Genomic DNA, 13775 nt, shown 5'->3' with positions numbered 1-13775 from the left:
GCAGCGGGCCAGCAGCTGCGCCCCTCCAGTCCTGCCGCCCGCCGACGACTGACCAAGCCCTAGAGTAATTTCTAACACACATCCACACCATTTGTTCCTCTTGCAATCTGTATGCCTTGAAGACTTGGGCTGGACTACATTTCGTTATCAATTCCATGCTATACAAATAGAATGAAGGTGTAGTTCAATCCACCAGTGCCACAGTAACCAGCCAGTCACCGGCTCCACAACATGGACGAATTTCACAACTCCACAAACAGAGCAACCGCTAACAAGATCGCCTACATAGGAGCTTCGATCTACATTCATTAAGCATCGAGTTTAAGCTCTGCGTTTATTTTATTTTACGCTTCGACGAGAGGGTTTTTTCGGGGTAGTTTGCAGGCGCTTAGTTTTTGGCCCGGGGCTTAATCCTGGTTCCACCTTCTAGAGTCCTAGTTCAAGTTTGCGGGGTGGGTTTCTAGTTGTTCCGTAGATGATATCAGTCCAGCACATCTTAACATCTTTTGTTTGTGATTTATAAGTAACGCGGACTTGTGGCTCTCGGGTGCAACGCACCCCCATAGACCAAAAAAATTATAGTAATTTGAAAAAGTCAAAAAAAAATTTAAATCTTCCTGAAAATCAAAGATGATCAAGTTTGTACTCGTAAAAAAATGTTTGGACACGAAATGATTCCCATGGACTCCAGGGCAAAAAAGACAAAATTATGACGAATATAAAGTGAATAGTACCTGGTCATGGGGCGTTTCAAGTTTGTTTTTTTTATCCAGGATACAATAAAAGTAATTTCCTAGGAAAATATTTTGTTTCAAGTACAATACCTGATCATCTTTGATTTCCAAAAAAAAAACTAAAATTTTTAAAACTTTTTTTAATATATATTTTTATTTTTCCAAGTATGGGGGTGCGTTGCACCCGAGAGCTCCTTTGTATTTCCCATTTATAAGGTACTTTCATGTAGTGCAGCTTGCTGATCTAGTAAGGGCCACTTCTTTTGGGCTTCTAGAGCTGCTTCTAAGTGCCAAACCGGAGAAGCCCAGAAGCTTTTGTTCTAGCTTTTGGAGGCTTTCCACCAAAATAAGCAGCCCAAACAAGCCAAAGGGCTCAGCTGCGCGTTGGGCTTCTACAAAAACCAACCAGACGTTTTCCTTCAGATGGGGAAAAGCACCGTTTTTGTGCTTCCCGAGCTTCCCGAACCGAGCAGTTCTCTTCTTTTTCCCCAGTCGCGACCCAGCAGCGACCAGAGCTCGCTAGGGTTGCCCCAGCCGCCGCACCCATTGCCGCCGCACCACGTCGCCGCCGCCGCCGCACCACCGTGCCTCCCCCTCGCCTCCCTAGCCGCCTCCCGTCGCCTCTGCTCGCCTCCTCGACGCCCCCCCTCTCCGCTCCCATCCGCGACCCCCTGTCGTTCCCATCCCGTCGCCGCCGCTCCCATCCGCGACTGCCCCGTCGACGACCACCTCGCCTCCGCTCCCGTCCTCCACGGCCACGACCGGCCCGTCCTCGACCGCGCAGCAGCAGCACCCCACAGCCCCGCCGCTGGTCAGCTAGGTGAGGACAAATCCAGGCCGAGGCTGCCGTTTTCTGCCATGATTTGTTGTTTCAATTCGTGATTCGATTTGTACAGTGTGTATGAATGAAGTTAGTGGATGATCTGCTGCTAGATATTGCTTCCATATAGATGAAGTCAGTGCAAGAATTTTTGGTGTGTGTTACAGTGTTAGTGCTAGATGATATGCTAGCAGTCAGTACATATTTTTGTGTGTGTCTGCTTGTTTGCTTACCACATTATGATTAGGTAGATTGTATTTCGTATAGTAATTGTGTAGTTTCTTGTGTGTTATAGCTTGTGTCCCTCATTTCCATGGAGAAGGCAATTTGGGATGCACACTACCTTGGCTTTTTTTGCGACATTTGTATGGAGGAAGTCAATGCAAACAATTACCTTGCCTAGTGATCATGTGTCGGGTGAACTACACACAAGAGGCATGAACGGAACACGTGACGACATTGCCAACACGTTGTTCATTTCTAGACAACGGAGGAATTAGCTAGTATAATGTAGTGGAAATGTATTTTGGACAAATATATTCCCAATGGTTATGTATGACAATTGTATGGCGACTTGAATTTTAGATGCATATTCTATTTATTACACGTGAAGCATCGACAGTACAACTTTTTATAAATGTAAGGGTGTTTCAGACAATTCAACAGGTTTATACAGACAGATAATTCTGGTTTGCCAAAGACTTCCACTCAGAAAGCAGCTTCCTAAACAAAGCCTTTCTCAAGACAAAGACCCACAAACGTACCACAGCCAGCCACAACAAACAGGCCATGAGCCCTTTGGCTCGTTTGGGCTGCTTATTTTGGTGGAAAGCCTCCAAAAGCTAGAACAAAAGCCTCCAAACACACTCTAGAAGGTGGAACCAGGATTAAGCCCCGGGCCTGCAGGGAACAAGCAAGGTAGGCGAAAAGACTAGGTTTATTTCGCGCCACCACCATCACCGGCGTACCCAGCGGGTGGGCCGGGGGGCCGTGGCCCACCCAGAAATCTGGCAAAAAAAAATTAGATACCCCTAATCTGGCCCAAGGAAGAAACGATGGAACAACCCAAAAGGCCAAAAAACGTCCAGGGCTCGAGGTCGAGTGACGGAGGCACGGAGCGACCGAGCGAAACCTACCTACGTGCTCTGCGGCGGCGCGGCCTCCGGCCTCCGCGGCTCCGGCGCTCCGCCCCTTGCGTCGTTGCCTCCGGCCTCCGCGGGCCGCGGCTCCACCCTCCGCTCTCCAGACTCCGTCCCTCTCCTGGCTGGCTGGCTCCTCTTCCTCTCCCCTGGCCCTGGTCCCTCATCTCGCCGTCACCGGATTCGCGGCGGTCGGCCAGCCACTGTCCGCCGCCGCAGCCAGGAAGACACCAACCCTCCACCACCGTACAGCATCCAGGCTCCAGCAGCAGGTAGCAGCATCACTGTTTGGCTCTTTGGGGAAGAATCAAGAATATGTGACTATATTTTGTTAAATTTCTGTCCATAGTGTCAATCTATAAATATTTATGTCCATAGTTTGTTAAATTCAATTTGTTATATCTCTGTCCATGATTTGTTAAATAAATTTGTTAAATCTCTGTCCTTAGACCATAGTTATAGTTTGGCACTTGTGCACATTTGATATATGTATTGAACTTCAATGTTGACGTCTTATATATTGTTCATTTCGCAAACGTTTTTCGCAATTTGGATGGTGCAATTTTTTTTTTTGAGGTGTGCCCCCCCCTCCAATTTTTTCCTGCGTCCGCCACTGCCTCCAACCTCGAAACAAGCAGTGAACTTTCCTATCAGTTATCAGAACCACGCCCTAGCACACAACAATAAGTGTACCGCAAAAAGTAGGTGCTCGAAGACACTCCATCGCTGTACAATTCTGGCCGAGAAGGGACCAGTTTCCCGAGCTTCTCCGAAAGTTAGCCGTCCCCCTCGAGTTGAGTTCATTTTACAGGAAATGCCACCCCGAAGGGGCTTGGTCACCGAACGAAAAGGAAAAAAAGAAAAAGAAAACGGAACCATCCCAAATCGTGGACGAGCCCGTGCTCGCTAGGGTTCCACCACCGCTGGTCGCGCCGTCGGCCCCGCCGCTCCACCAGCGCCGGCCCCGCCGCTGTCCTCCACGGTCGCAGCCGGCCCCGCCCTAGCCGCTACCGGACCCGCCGCTCCACCAGCGCCGGCCCCGCCATCGCCACCAGCGCCTGCCCCGCCGCTGTCCTCTACGGTCGCAGTCGGCCCCGCCCTATCCGCTACAGCCCCCGCCCGCTCGCGGCCGCATCTACACCTGCAGCACGGACTGGTGTCGCTGGCGAGGGCAAGTTCCATCCGCCGCCTCTGCCGCTGGCCAATCCATCTTTGGAGCTCCGCCCTCCAGTAAGCGCGACCACACAAGCTGCATCCCTCCACCTGCTAGTACCTCGTCACTCCGACTTTGATTTTGTGAAATTTGTGGTGCGTGGAGTGCAAACTTTGGGCCGGTGCCTCACTGCATTGATGATGTGATCAATAATTTGGCAGGGAAACCACAAACTACAGTGTAAGCATTGCAACTTTCTTCTGTTATAACCATTTTACATAGAATGGCATCACAGGAATGGCCTGGTTCTCATTTTCATGCTTACATATGTGTAGAACAAGCAACAATACAATATTAAGTATTGACAAAGTCACAATTGAATCTTAGGGGCTTTATAGTCTTTACGCAGCACAACACAAAAAGATAGCTCAATTTTTATAAGCCGAAAACAAGTGTCCAAGACAGTTTCTCAGAGCTTCTCCCCACCGGTGTTCATAAGCCGGCTTCTCTATAAGCATAAGCTCAAAAGAAGTGTCCCTAATTCTAGTGCTGAATCTGACGGGTAGTTTCATCTACTTCTTATGCCAAGTTAGGCACTAGCTGATCTAGCAAGTTCCAGTTTCGGAACATTAAGATGCCTCAGTCAGGTGATGGTGGTGGCGCGAAATAACCTAGTCTTTTCGCCTACCTTGCTTGTTCCCTGCAGGCGCTGCAAAGATGCCTCAGGTGATGGTGGTGGCGCGAAACTTCATGGACATGGTGGCTGCGCTGCCTGCCTCCAAACTCGACATGCTATATGATTCCGCCTTCATCTGCGAGGCCGTGCTCAGGTCTCCGATCCACCAGCTATGCATCGCATTTTTCAGGTCTTGTTGCTGTCATTGGGACTTTTCACACCTTCACTTCTGCAGGTCGTTCCCACCGCTGGCAAAGAAGTATGTGCTTCGAATCTTTGTACGATGTCGTGTGCCGTGCTGCTGCAGCTATTGAGGAGTGGGTGCTGGATGAGTATGCCTCGAAGCACAAGGTTGCCATCGATAGGCTGGTCCAGCTTAGGGTCTTTGTCGAAGTACGTGATAGGTAAGATCTCATCCGCCTCCATCCAGTGCTGGGTATTGATGACTGAAACTTTCGAGCAGACCATTTAATCATCCTGGATTTGACCAACTAGCAGTGCACCGGATAATTAGACTCAAAAGCTAGGTAGAACTATGTTGTTTGTTTTACCCTAGTGAGAGAGTGGCTGCGATGGCACATGTTGTATTTTTTTGGCAGACAGGGCGATTTGATCTGTCATGCATACCAAGTTTCTGAAACATTTTCAGAACATCGATTCTTCATTTGCCTCTATTGAAATAAAATCTAATTAGAGGTAGTAAACGATTTCTTGCCCCGTATTTTTTCAATCTCCAGTGTTTTCCCTTGATATTTTAGGTCTCTATTAGTATGTATGTTTATAGGCATACTTACTAATAGGAATTCTTTTGTTTACAAAGTTTTTTGTTAAACTATGTATTTTTAGCTCACCTGCTGTTGTACTATTCGTTTGGTCTACACAATGAACTATGTAATTACTAATTCACTTGGTTTTGCTGTGGATACAGAAGAAAGGAGGTGAGCTACAGGATGAACAATAAGTTCCAGGCGAACATGCAGAAGTATTTGGTCAGCGGGTAAGCTTTCTAAAATACTTTTTCGAGAACATCGACATGGTTGTTTGTTTAGTCGGAAAATATCTACCATGGTATTACGAGGCCGGTGATCTTGTTCAAGGTTTACTACTATGGCTTTTGTCTGTAAGTTCCTCCTATTGAGCATATGAAGTTATGATACGATTGATCAAATTACTTTTTTATTTTTCTTTGCGGTGGAAGTTTACCAAGGGAACCGGTACCATCGAGTATTACTTCCGGATTGCCTACGATATGAGAACTAGAAAACTATGCTCTTGAGCAATGGGAGGTTAGAACAACATAGCTTAACTCAAAATCATGTTATCGATGTATGTTCACATTGTAATTTTCCTTTTTGCTCATGGGATCACACTCTTCGAACAGTTGGAAGACTTTTTGTGTCTAGTTACCCTTGTAAAGACTTATACTCTTTGATCTATTTTATGGCAAAACAGTGTTTTTTGCTGCAATTGATCAACTCATCGCAAGTTGAGAAAGGAACAAGTTTCAGCTCGTCTATGATGAGAACGTTCCAGAGAGGTCTTCTGAGTTCAAGGTTGAATCTAATTACCTCCTTGCTTTGACCATGAATTATTGAGTTATGTATAAACTAGTGATAGTCAGGTTTCCTTTCAATAACATGGCATCCAAGTTTAGCTCTTTCCCTTGCTAGTACAGTTCGGTATTATATCCAGTGGCAGTGTCGACATAGTACTGCCCTAACAAAAATTAGAAAGTAAATGTAAGACAGCAAAATGTTGTTGGTTTAGTTTGGTTGTGTTCATTTTTTCTTGTTGAAAATGGTATTAACTACTGTTCCTAACAACCGATTGGTTTCAGCATCTTGAGATTTTGGTTTTTTAGTTCCATGTGGAACTTCTAAAAGCTAATACTTCTTTTTTCTGCTGCATATTGCCATATTCTCTTGACTGGTTCTATATCTCTCACTTTTTTGGTATATTTATTTCACTGAATCCACAAGAAAGAATTCAGTATCATGAGTTCCTAATTTGAATATATTTTGCAGGGATAATGAAGCTCCCAAGTTATCTGAGAATGGCTTCCAGTTTCTGGTGTGTGTTTGGCTCTCAGTAGATCCAGTTATATGACAGACTTTCATCTTTGGTTCTCATTCTTTTCTATTTAACCAGCTAATGGAGACAAATGCACAACTTTGGTACATGATGCGGGAATACATTTCATCAGCAGAGGTATTGGTATCATGCACTTTATATAACTCTTTTGATTGGAACGAGTTTTATTTTGTACTGACTGTTTCTATTATTTAATAGGAACGTGGTGTGGACCCCACAGAGTTGATATCGTTTCTCTTGGAACTTAGTTTCCATACACTGGGAGATGTAAGAACCATTCGAAAGAAACGTTACCAACCTTTATCTGCAATTACCATGACTTCCTATTTTATAGCACCATTTTCTTCGACAACAGTAGTTTATATCTATGACATATAAAGTGAACCATCTCAAAGATACAACAAATTTGTTGTATTTGTGTTTGTCTATCTAGCAGGATAGGGACAAAAAGACCATCAATTTTTTATTCTGACTAAAATGTTTAATTGAATATCATACATAATTTAGCGGTTGAAAGAAGTTCAGGGCTGTAGGACAATAATAATCAGATTAGATTGGTTCTTGTGTTCATACTTTGCTGCCTGGTAAGTTTGGGTATAAATTAACAACCTATTTCATGTGTCCCATCTGGTTCATGCTTCAGGCTTATAGCTTGAATACTCTGACCGATGTCCAAAGAATTGCCATTAGGGATCTGGCGGAGCTGGGGCTAGTCAAATTGCAGCAGGTAAGAATTTTGATTTCCCTGTTCAACATGGTGAGTATTAATTTCAACAGTTAATCAATAACAGGGTCGAAAAGATAGCTGGTTCATACCAACAAAATTGGCTACAAACCTTTCGTCGAGCTTGTCGGATTCATCTGCCAGCAAAGAGGTTTCATTACATCCCATGGCCTTTGCTATTCCTGTTTTATGCTCTTCAGATCATCATAAGTTCCATCTGCTTGTTTATCTAAGCAACATTTGATGAAGAGGATCTACTTTCTACGTCAGAGTTCATACTGTATGTTGTTGTGGCAGGGTATCGTGGTGGTGGAGACAAACTTCAGGCTGTATGCCTACTCTGCTTCCAGATTGCACTGTGAAATTCTACGGCTTTTTTCGAGGTACATTACATGTCAGATGAGTGAACCTAGCTCACCCCTTATTTTGGCTACTGCTTAGTAGTTTCTGTTGACCGTGTCTCCTTGCTCTTGTTTGTGGAATGCCTTAACGGTTACGTGTTCCTAGGGTGGAGTATCAACTTCCGAACCTCATCGTGGGAGCTATTACAAAAGAAAGTCTTTATGGTGCTTTTGACAACGGGATCACTGCTGAACAGGTATCAGCTGAATTATACACTTGTACAGTACTCATTACATAGACAGACAAAGTTACGCTTCTATTGTTTTCTGTTAGATAATCGCGTTCCTCCAGCAAAATGCCCACCCTCGTGTTATCGACAAGATACCTATAGTCCCAGAGAATGTCACAGATCAGGTAAGCAGCGACCCATCCCCCTCGTACATAGACCAGATACCATCTGTTCAAAAGATCACAAAGTGAAGAACGCCAATTCTCCGGTGCAGATTAGGTTGTGGGAGAACGACCGTAACAGGGTCGAGATGGTCCTGTCACATGCGTATGAAGATTTCCCGAGCAAGGTAAACCCTTAATTTATCAAATTTGGGCAGTCCCATCCTCCAAGTTAAAAACACCAAGCATGTTCCCAAAAAATACGCTCAGCATATATATATATCTGGGTGCCGCTTCATCGCGCAGGACATGTTTGAGCAGTGCTGCGACTACGCAAGGGATAACGGGTTCTTGCTGTGGGAGGACGCCAAGAGGATGAGACTGATAGTGCGGGGAGAGTTTCACGAAGAAATGCGGGTGTTCCTTCGTAGGCAGAGATGATGAATGCCTTGTTGATCCAAGGAATTAAAGAGACCGTTTGGAGAGAAGAAGTTGCATCTCTGTCTGTACAACGCTTGACGGCTTGAATTCATCAGACAACTCTTGAACGATACTCAGTTGCAGCAGGCAGATGCAGATGTGGAAAGCACTGAGCTCAAGAGTCTTAAACCAGCGTGATCTTGTAGTGAGCTGTTGTTAGGCTTAGTTTTTGCTTTCTCTGTGCTTAGTTTGAAAGCTGGGATTAGTAGAAGAAATATTGTTGTTGTGTTGGCTGAATCGAATTAAACACGGAGCAGCTGTTAGTCTAGAGTACTCTTCCTATGCTTTATAGCAAAATGTTGCAATGATTTTTTCAACTTGGAATAATCCCGAAATATATTTCTTGTGTGATTTGATCAACTGAAAAACTGCCTGATTATTATAAAAAAAAAAACTGCCTGATTTGATGAAAGAAAACGAAAGAGAATCCAGCAGAAAGAAGAAAACCCGTAAAAAACGGAAGAAAACCAGCTGCGCCGGTCGCAGCCGTCTCCGACCCAGCCCCCCCACTCGCCGACGCCATGGCCGGGAAGAAGCGCAAGTCCTCGGAGAAGCCGCCCAAGGGAAGCGCCGCCGCTCGGGCGCCGCCAAGCGGCACCAGGCCGAGGAGGAGGCCTCCTCCTCCATCAGCGCCAAGATCCTCCGCGAGGCGCTCAAGCAGCAGCACGAGGAGGAGGGCCTCCCCGAGCAGCTCCCCTCCGACGCCCCAGCAGCCGCGTCCTTCGTCCCCATCCCCGTCGACGACGAGGAGGACGTCGACGAGTTCGACGGCTTCGACGCGCAGAGCGAGTACGACGGCGGCGTGGTGCGTGCTGTTGCTTCACCGTCACAGTAAAAAAAAAATGGGGCAGTGTTTCGGGTGACGCGACTCTGATCGTTTTGTTGTATTTGCAGCCGGAGATTGACGAGGAGGACGAGAAGGCCCTCGCCGCCTTCATGTCCAAGGACGACACCTCTTCCAAGCAGTCTCTCGGCGACATCATTCTCCAGAAGATCAGAGACAAGGACGCCACCGTCTCAACAGGTGGGCATCAATCAACTCTTAATAACATTCCTCATTCTTACCTGATGCTTGTGAACAGTAGTAGTATGTCGATCATGGCACCAACATGAACCAGTTAAACGCATTACTCACCGAAAAAAATATAGAGCCAAGTTGATCATCCGATTACTGAGCCCGTGTATCCTAAGGTGTCGAGGGTGAGGCGAGCGCCGTCAGCGCGGATCTCCGCGTAGAACGTGCCGCTTGAAAATCTCCGCGTAGAACGAAATCGGATGAGTTGCGTCGAGGGGCCATGGCGGCGGCCTGGTCTCGGTGGTGGTGGTGCGCGTGGAAGGGGAAGTGGCGCGTGGCAGGCGAGAGGGTGGCGCTTGGCGCGAGGGACTTTTCAACGGCGGTTGAGGACGCGTCGCCAAATCTCCCGCGCGCGCAGCCGCTTTATCCCCCGCGCACGCTATTTTTGTGGGTCAGTTTTTTTACCGCGGGCGCCTTTTGGCGTGTCTGTTGGAGATGCTCTAAGTAGCATAACTGAATTTTGCATACATAAACCATTATATATCTGAATTTTGCCTAGCAGTATAAACCAGCGGTCAAAAGGTATAATCTAGAAACAACATCAATTCATAAAAAGAAAGTCCCGTCAACTTTCTGTAGGCTGAAAGTAGAGCGAAACGGTACGAGAGGTCAAGGATAGCATGATCTCGTGATCCCTAGGCAGCGTCTAGGGTTCTTGTGCCCTTCGCGGGTAGAGCTGCCGGCCCTCGCTTCTGATGGCCTTTTAGGCCTTGGAGGTGTGGCGGCCCTCAGTCTCTCTCCGGTGGAACAGTTCCCGTTTTCTGTTTTAGGTTTTGAAGTGTCTTCTTTGGGATGGTGAGGCGGCAGCTACATCCTGATGGCATAATAAGATCCTCCCCGTCCTATCCTGGCTCCGGTGGTGCGTCTAGCACTGACGGAGGGCGTGTAGAGTTTTGTGTTTGGTGGATCTCATGGGATCCGGTCCGTCTTCGTGTTCATCAGTGTGGTCACAGGTTTGGATCTTCCGATCTATGGTTCTCATCTTTGTCATTGGTTGCTGCTCTGCTGCGTTGGTCCTTCGGGGCTTTAGCACGACGGCTTTTCATCTATCTACTGCAACAAGATCTACTCTAATAAGCTTGTCCGGCTCCGGTGATGGAGGGGTGAGGACGGCGGCGCGCCTTCGTCTCTCTCTAGTGCTTGTAGTCTTCGCTAGGTGATCCAAAGGCCTATTTGGAAGTTTTTACCTATTTTTGATGGTGATTAATAGATCGCCCCTCAGACCTCAGTAGCTATTTGAATTTCTTTTAGGGATGATAAAATTTATTTCTTCTCATACTCTTAAACTAAGAAGGAATTCCAAATCGAGGATGTCTGAGTTATTAAACCAGAGAAATTCGACACGGACTGGGAAGAAACCTAAAAGCCCACGTCTGGCCCAGCCCAGCCCATCCCGTCCTGGCCTCTTCTTGTCATCTTCTTCTCCGCGAAGAAAGAGAAGAAAACAAATCCCGTCCACAAGAAACAAAGTTCATCTGCTCAACCGCGGCGAGCTCAGGATCCGCCGAGATGCCTTCCGCTTCGTCGGCGGTGGAGTGGCTGCAGAAGGCGGCGCAGGACGCCGCCAACTCCTCCTCTTCCTCCTCGTCTAGCTCCGCCACCTCCGCCTTCCCCGACCAGGTCATCGTGTCCCGGGCCGCAGGGTACGTTCGACCACCTCGTTCCCTCCTCCTCCTCCTGCTATAACTCGACCGACGCACTCTGTTTGACCTCGCTCGCTCGGTACATGGTTCGATTTGGTCAGATTGGGGCGGGTTTCGCCGTGTGCTGCTCCCACTCCGATTCTTGCGGCTACTAGTTTGGGATTCAGATGTTTATGTTGTGCTTTGCACGAACGCTTAGGGAAAGAAATCCCGTACTTGTTTCTCCAGCTATGTCAGCAGAGCTGAAAGCTTGACTAAAGGAGTTAAAAGCGTTGCAGTCTCTAACTAATATTTCGCAAGTAAAAGCTTCAGTAAATTCTATATGGTAGCGCAACCAACTAAGTTTGCTCCTGTTACTTTTTGTCTCCCATACCATATCTCTGATTGAGCAAGCTCGCTTGCAGACTTGCAGTAGGCTGCTCTGGTTTGGCGGCGAGTGCTGAAAGTTTCGAGTAGCAGTTTGAGTGGGATTAAGTTGTTTGTACTGCACAATGTAGCAGTAGGCGATGAGCGCTTAGGGAATTCTGTGTAGCACCTGCGCTGCATGTTTCTCCGCCAGAGCTGAAAGTTTGATGAACCGAGCTGAAGCGATGTAGTCTGCAATGATGGTTAGATTAGGCAGGGGTAAAGCTTGAGTGCTTCAGTAAATTGTCTATGGTAGCACAACCACAAAATCTGCTTCTGTTAATTTTGCTACCCCTGCTTGCTATATGATGCTTGCAAAATTTTGTTTGTCCCCCTTTTGCCGTCGTAGCCTCTGACGGTCCCTTTACCTCCCCAAAGGAACCCCTATGCAGGAGGGTGGGATCGTCACCCTCGACTTGCAGCTCCCCTGGTGAAATTAGCCCCCACAATCTGTGGTACCTTATCTAGTTGAATTATTTAGGATCCTAATTGCAAGTTTGATGTTGTTTCTTTAGGCTTGTGGTTGATTCGAAGTTTCTTGTTCTTCCTAGACTGAAACTGTATATTTTTAATCCTAATTGAAGTTTGGTTGATTCGTTAGGCCTGAGTTGATTGAAAGTTGCTTGATCTTCCTAGGCTAAAGTTGGACCCATACAACACATGTACAAACAAAATAAATGGGTAAAGCTCCACTGCTTCAGTATAATCTGTACTGTAGAACAGTGCCTTCTCTTCGGTATTTGCATGCCAAATCTCCAGGGTCTGTTGGATCTTTTCCCGATTCACGCCAGATTATGCTACCCCTATATACTACTACCTCCGTTCCTAATATAAAGTGTTTTTGTAGGCTAACATAGCCTACCAAAACTTCCTATATTGCGGAACAGCGGTAATACATGATTACTGCAAAATTTACCCTGCCCCTTACACACTCACCGCGCCGCTTCCCTGCGCCACCTCACTGTGCACCATCCTCATGTGCCCTGTCTTGCTGCTACTATGCACTGTGTGCTGTGCTGCTTAATTCCTGCTTCAATGAGGACGGTGGGATTTACACCCAGGTGAAGCTGACCCCCAAAACTTGTGGACTAGCTCAGCATTTTTTAATCATAGCGGAAACTATGATCTGCTTTTTGTGGGGCTCCTACTTGATTGAAAGTTGCTCGACTTTCCTAGGTGAAAGTTTGGTTTATACTGGGTTTTTTCCTTACAAATCCGAGGCTGAACATCTGTACTCCTGATTTGAAATTATTGATTCACACTAGTTTGAAGTTTTATCAAAATTCCCTAGTCGGAGCAGTGTGAAACAATCCACCTGAAAGTTCAAACATCCATTTGAAATCTGGGGAAGGAGCAGAGGCGACGTGGAGGGTAGTCCTGCATCTGCTTAACAAATTAGCTGCATACGTACACATTGTACTCGTACATCTGTGTTAAAGAGTTGAATTCTGCTCTGTTTTCCACCTCTGTCATCAACTTTTAGTCTTATTTTCTATATTTATGCTGCAGCTGAAGTTTTTTCCTCCCACATAATCCTATAACACGCTGCAGTTGATTTGATGCTTATTATGCTCCTTGTAATAATAACTAACTAACATTTGGTGATCTGTACTGCAGCCGGGTGGTGTCTCTGTCTACCTGCACGAAGGTCGGCGCCATCAGCTTCGTGGTGGGCGTCGCTGTGGGCTTCACGCTGAAGAGAAGGCTGCGTCTGTGGGCTGCCAGGCTGCTCAAGAGGATCAAGGATGACTAGCCTAGCCAGTTAGCTAGTGCGACGTCTCTTCAGTTTTGTTTGCAAGCGCACTCTATTTACTCTCTAGCCCCATGCTGAACCTACCTGATTGCTTGGATTAACTGTGATGGATCGTGCAAGATAGTGACTTCTTCATAGAACTGTGTAATCGTGATTACTTTTTAGGGAATTTGTACTGGCAATTGTGGTTATGAGCATCTCCTATCTCCTACTGTTGATCTCTTCTCGCCGATCGTAGATGTGTGGCCCTGCTATGTGCCCTCCCTTGGCAGACACCATAGTTTCGCTCTGTTCGGTATTGGTTTTTGTCCTTGGTTGCTGAAAACATGCTGAGCTAATGTTGTTTGGGT

At 46.6% G+C, this 13775-nt stretch overlaps 2 protein-coding genes and 1 pseudogene across 2 annotated transcripts; all 3 read left to right on the top strand.

The window, feature by feature from the left end:
* Nucleotides 1–2631: 2631 nt before the first annotated feature.
* Nucleotides 2632–8884, top strand: LOC127340641 (general transcription and DNA repair factor IIH subunit TFB2-like; annotated as a pseudogene).
* Nucleotides 8885–8940: 56 nt separating this feature from the next.
* LOC127339024 (uncharacterized) lies at nt 8941–9662 on the top strand. Its single transcript, XM_051364929.1, has 2 exons — nt 8941–9354; nt 9444–9662. Exons 1-2 carry the CDS (start codon nt 8956–8958, stop codon nt 9660–9662), a joined length of 618 nt encoding a protein of 205 aa, XP_051220889.1. The 5' UTR covers nt 8941–8955.
* A 1399-nt stretch (nt 9663–11061) lies between these two features.
* On the top strand, nt 11062–13637 carry LOC127340640 (uncharacterized). The gene is made up of 2 exons (XM_051366384.2): nt 11062–11267; nt 13290–13637. The coding sequence occupies exons 1-2, from the start codon at nt 11134–11136 to the stop codon at nt 13423–13425; spliced, it is 270 nt and encodes an 89-aa protein (XP_051222344.1). The 5' UTR covers nt 11062–11133; the 3' UTR covers nt 13426–13637.
* The last annotated feature ends 138 nt before the right edge of the window (nt 13638–13775 follow it).

This window comes from Lolium perenne, chromosome 3 (genome assembly GCF_019359855.2).
Source record: "Lolium perenne isolate Kyuss_39 chromosome 3, Kyuss_2.0, whole genome shotgun sequence".
Taxonomy (NCBI): Eukaryota; Viridiplantae; Streptophyta; class Magnoliopsida; order Poales; family Poaceae; genus Lolium; species Lolium perenne.
The sequence above is the reverse complement of the archived record's forward strand: the minus strand, read 5'-3'. Positions and strand labels throughout refer to the sequence as shown.

Coding starts and splice junctions, on each gene's coding strand:
- LOC127339024 (XM_051364929.1), top strand. CDS start 8,956: ATGAAAGAAAACGAAAGAGAATCCAGCAGAAAGAAGAAAACCCGTAAA. Junction 9,355..9,443: donor GCGAGTACGACGGCGGCGTG/GTGCGTGCTGTT, acceptor TTGTATTTGCAG/CCGGAGATTGACGAGGAGGA.
- LOC127340640 (XM_051366384.2), top strand. CDS start 11,134: ATGCCTTCCGCTTCGTCGGCGGTGGAGTGGCTGCAGAAGGCGGCGCAG. Junction 11,268..13,289: donor ATCGTGTCCCGGGCCGCAGG/GTACGTTCGACC, acceptor TCTGTACTGCAG/CCGGGTGGTGTCTCTGTCTA.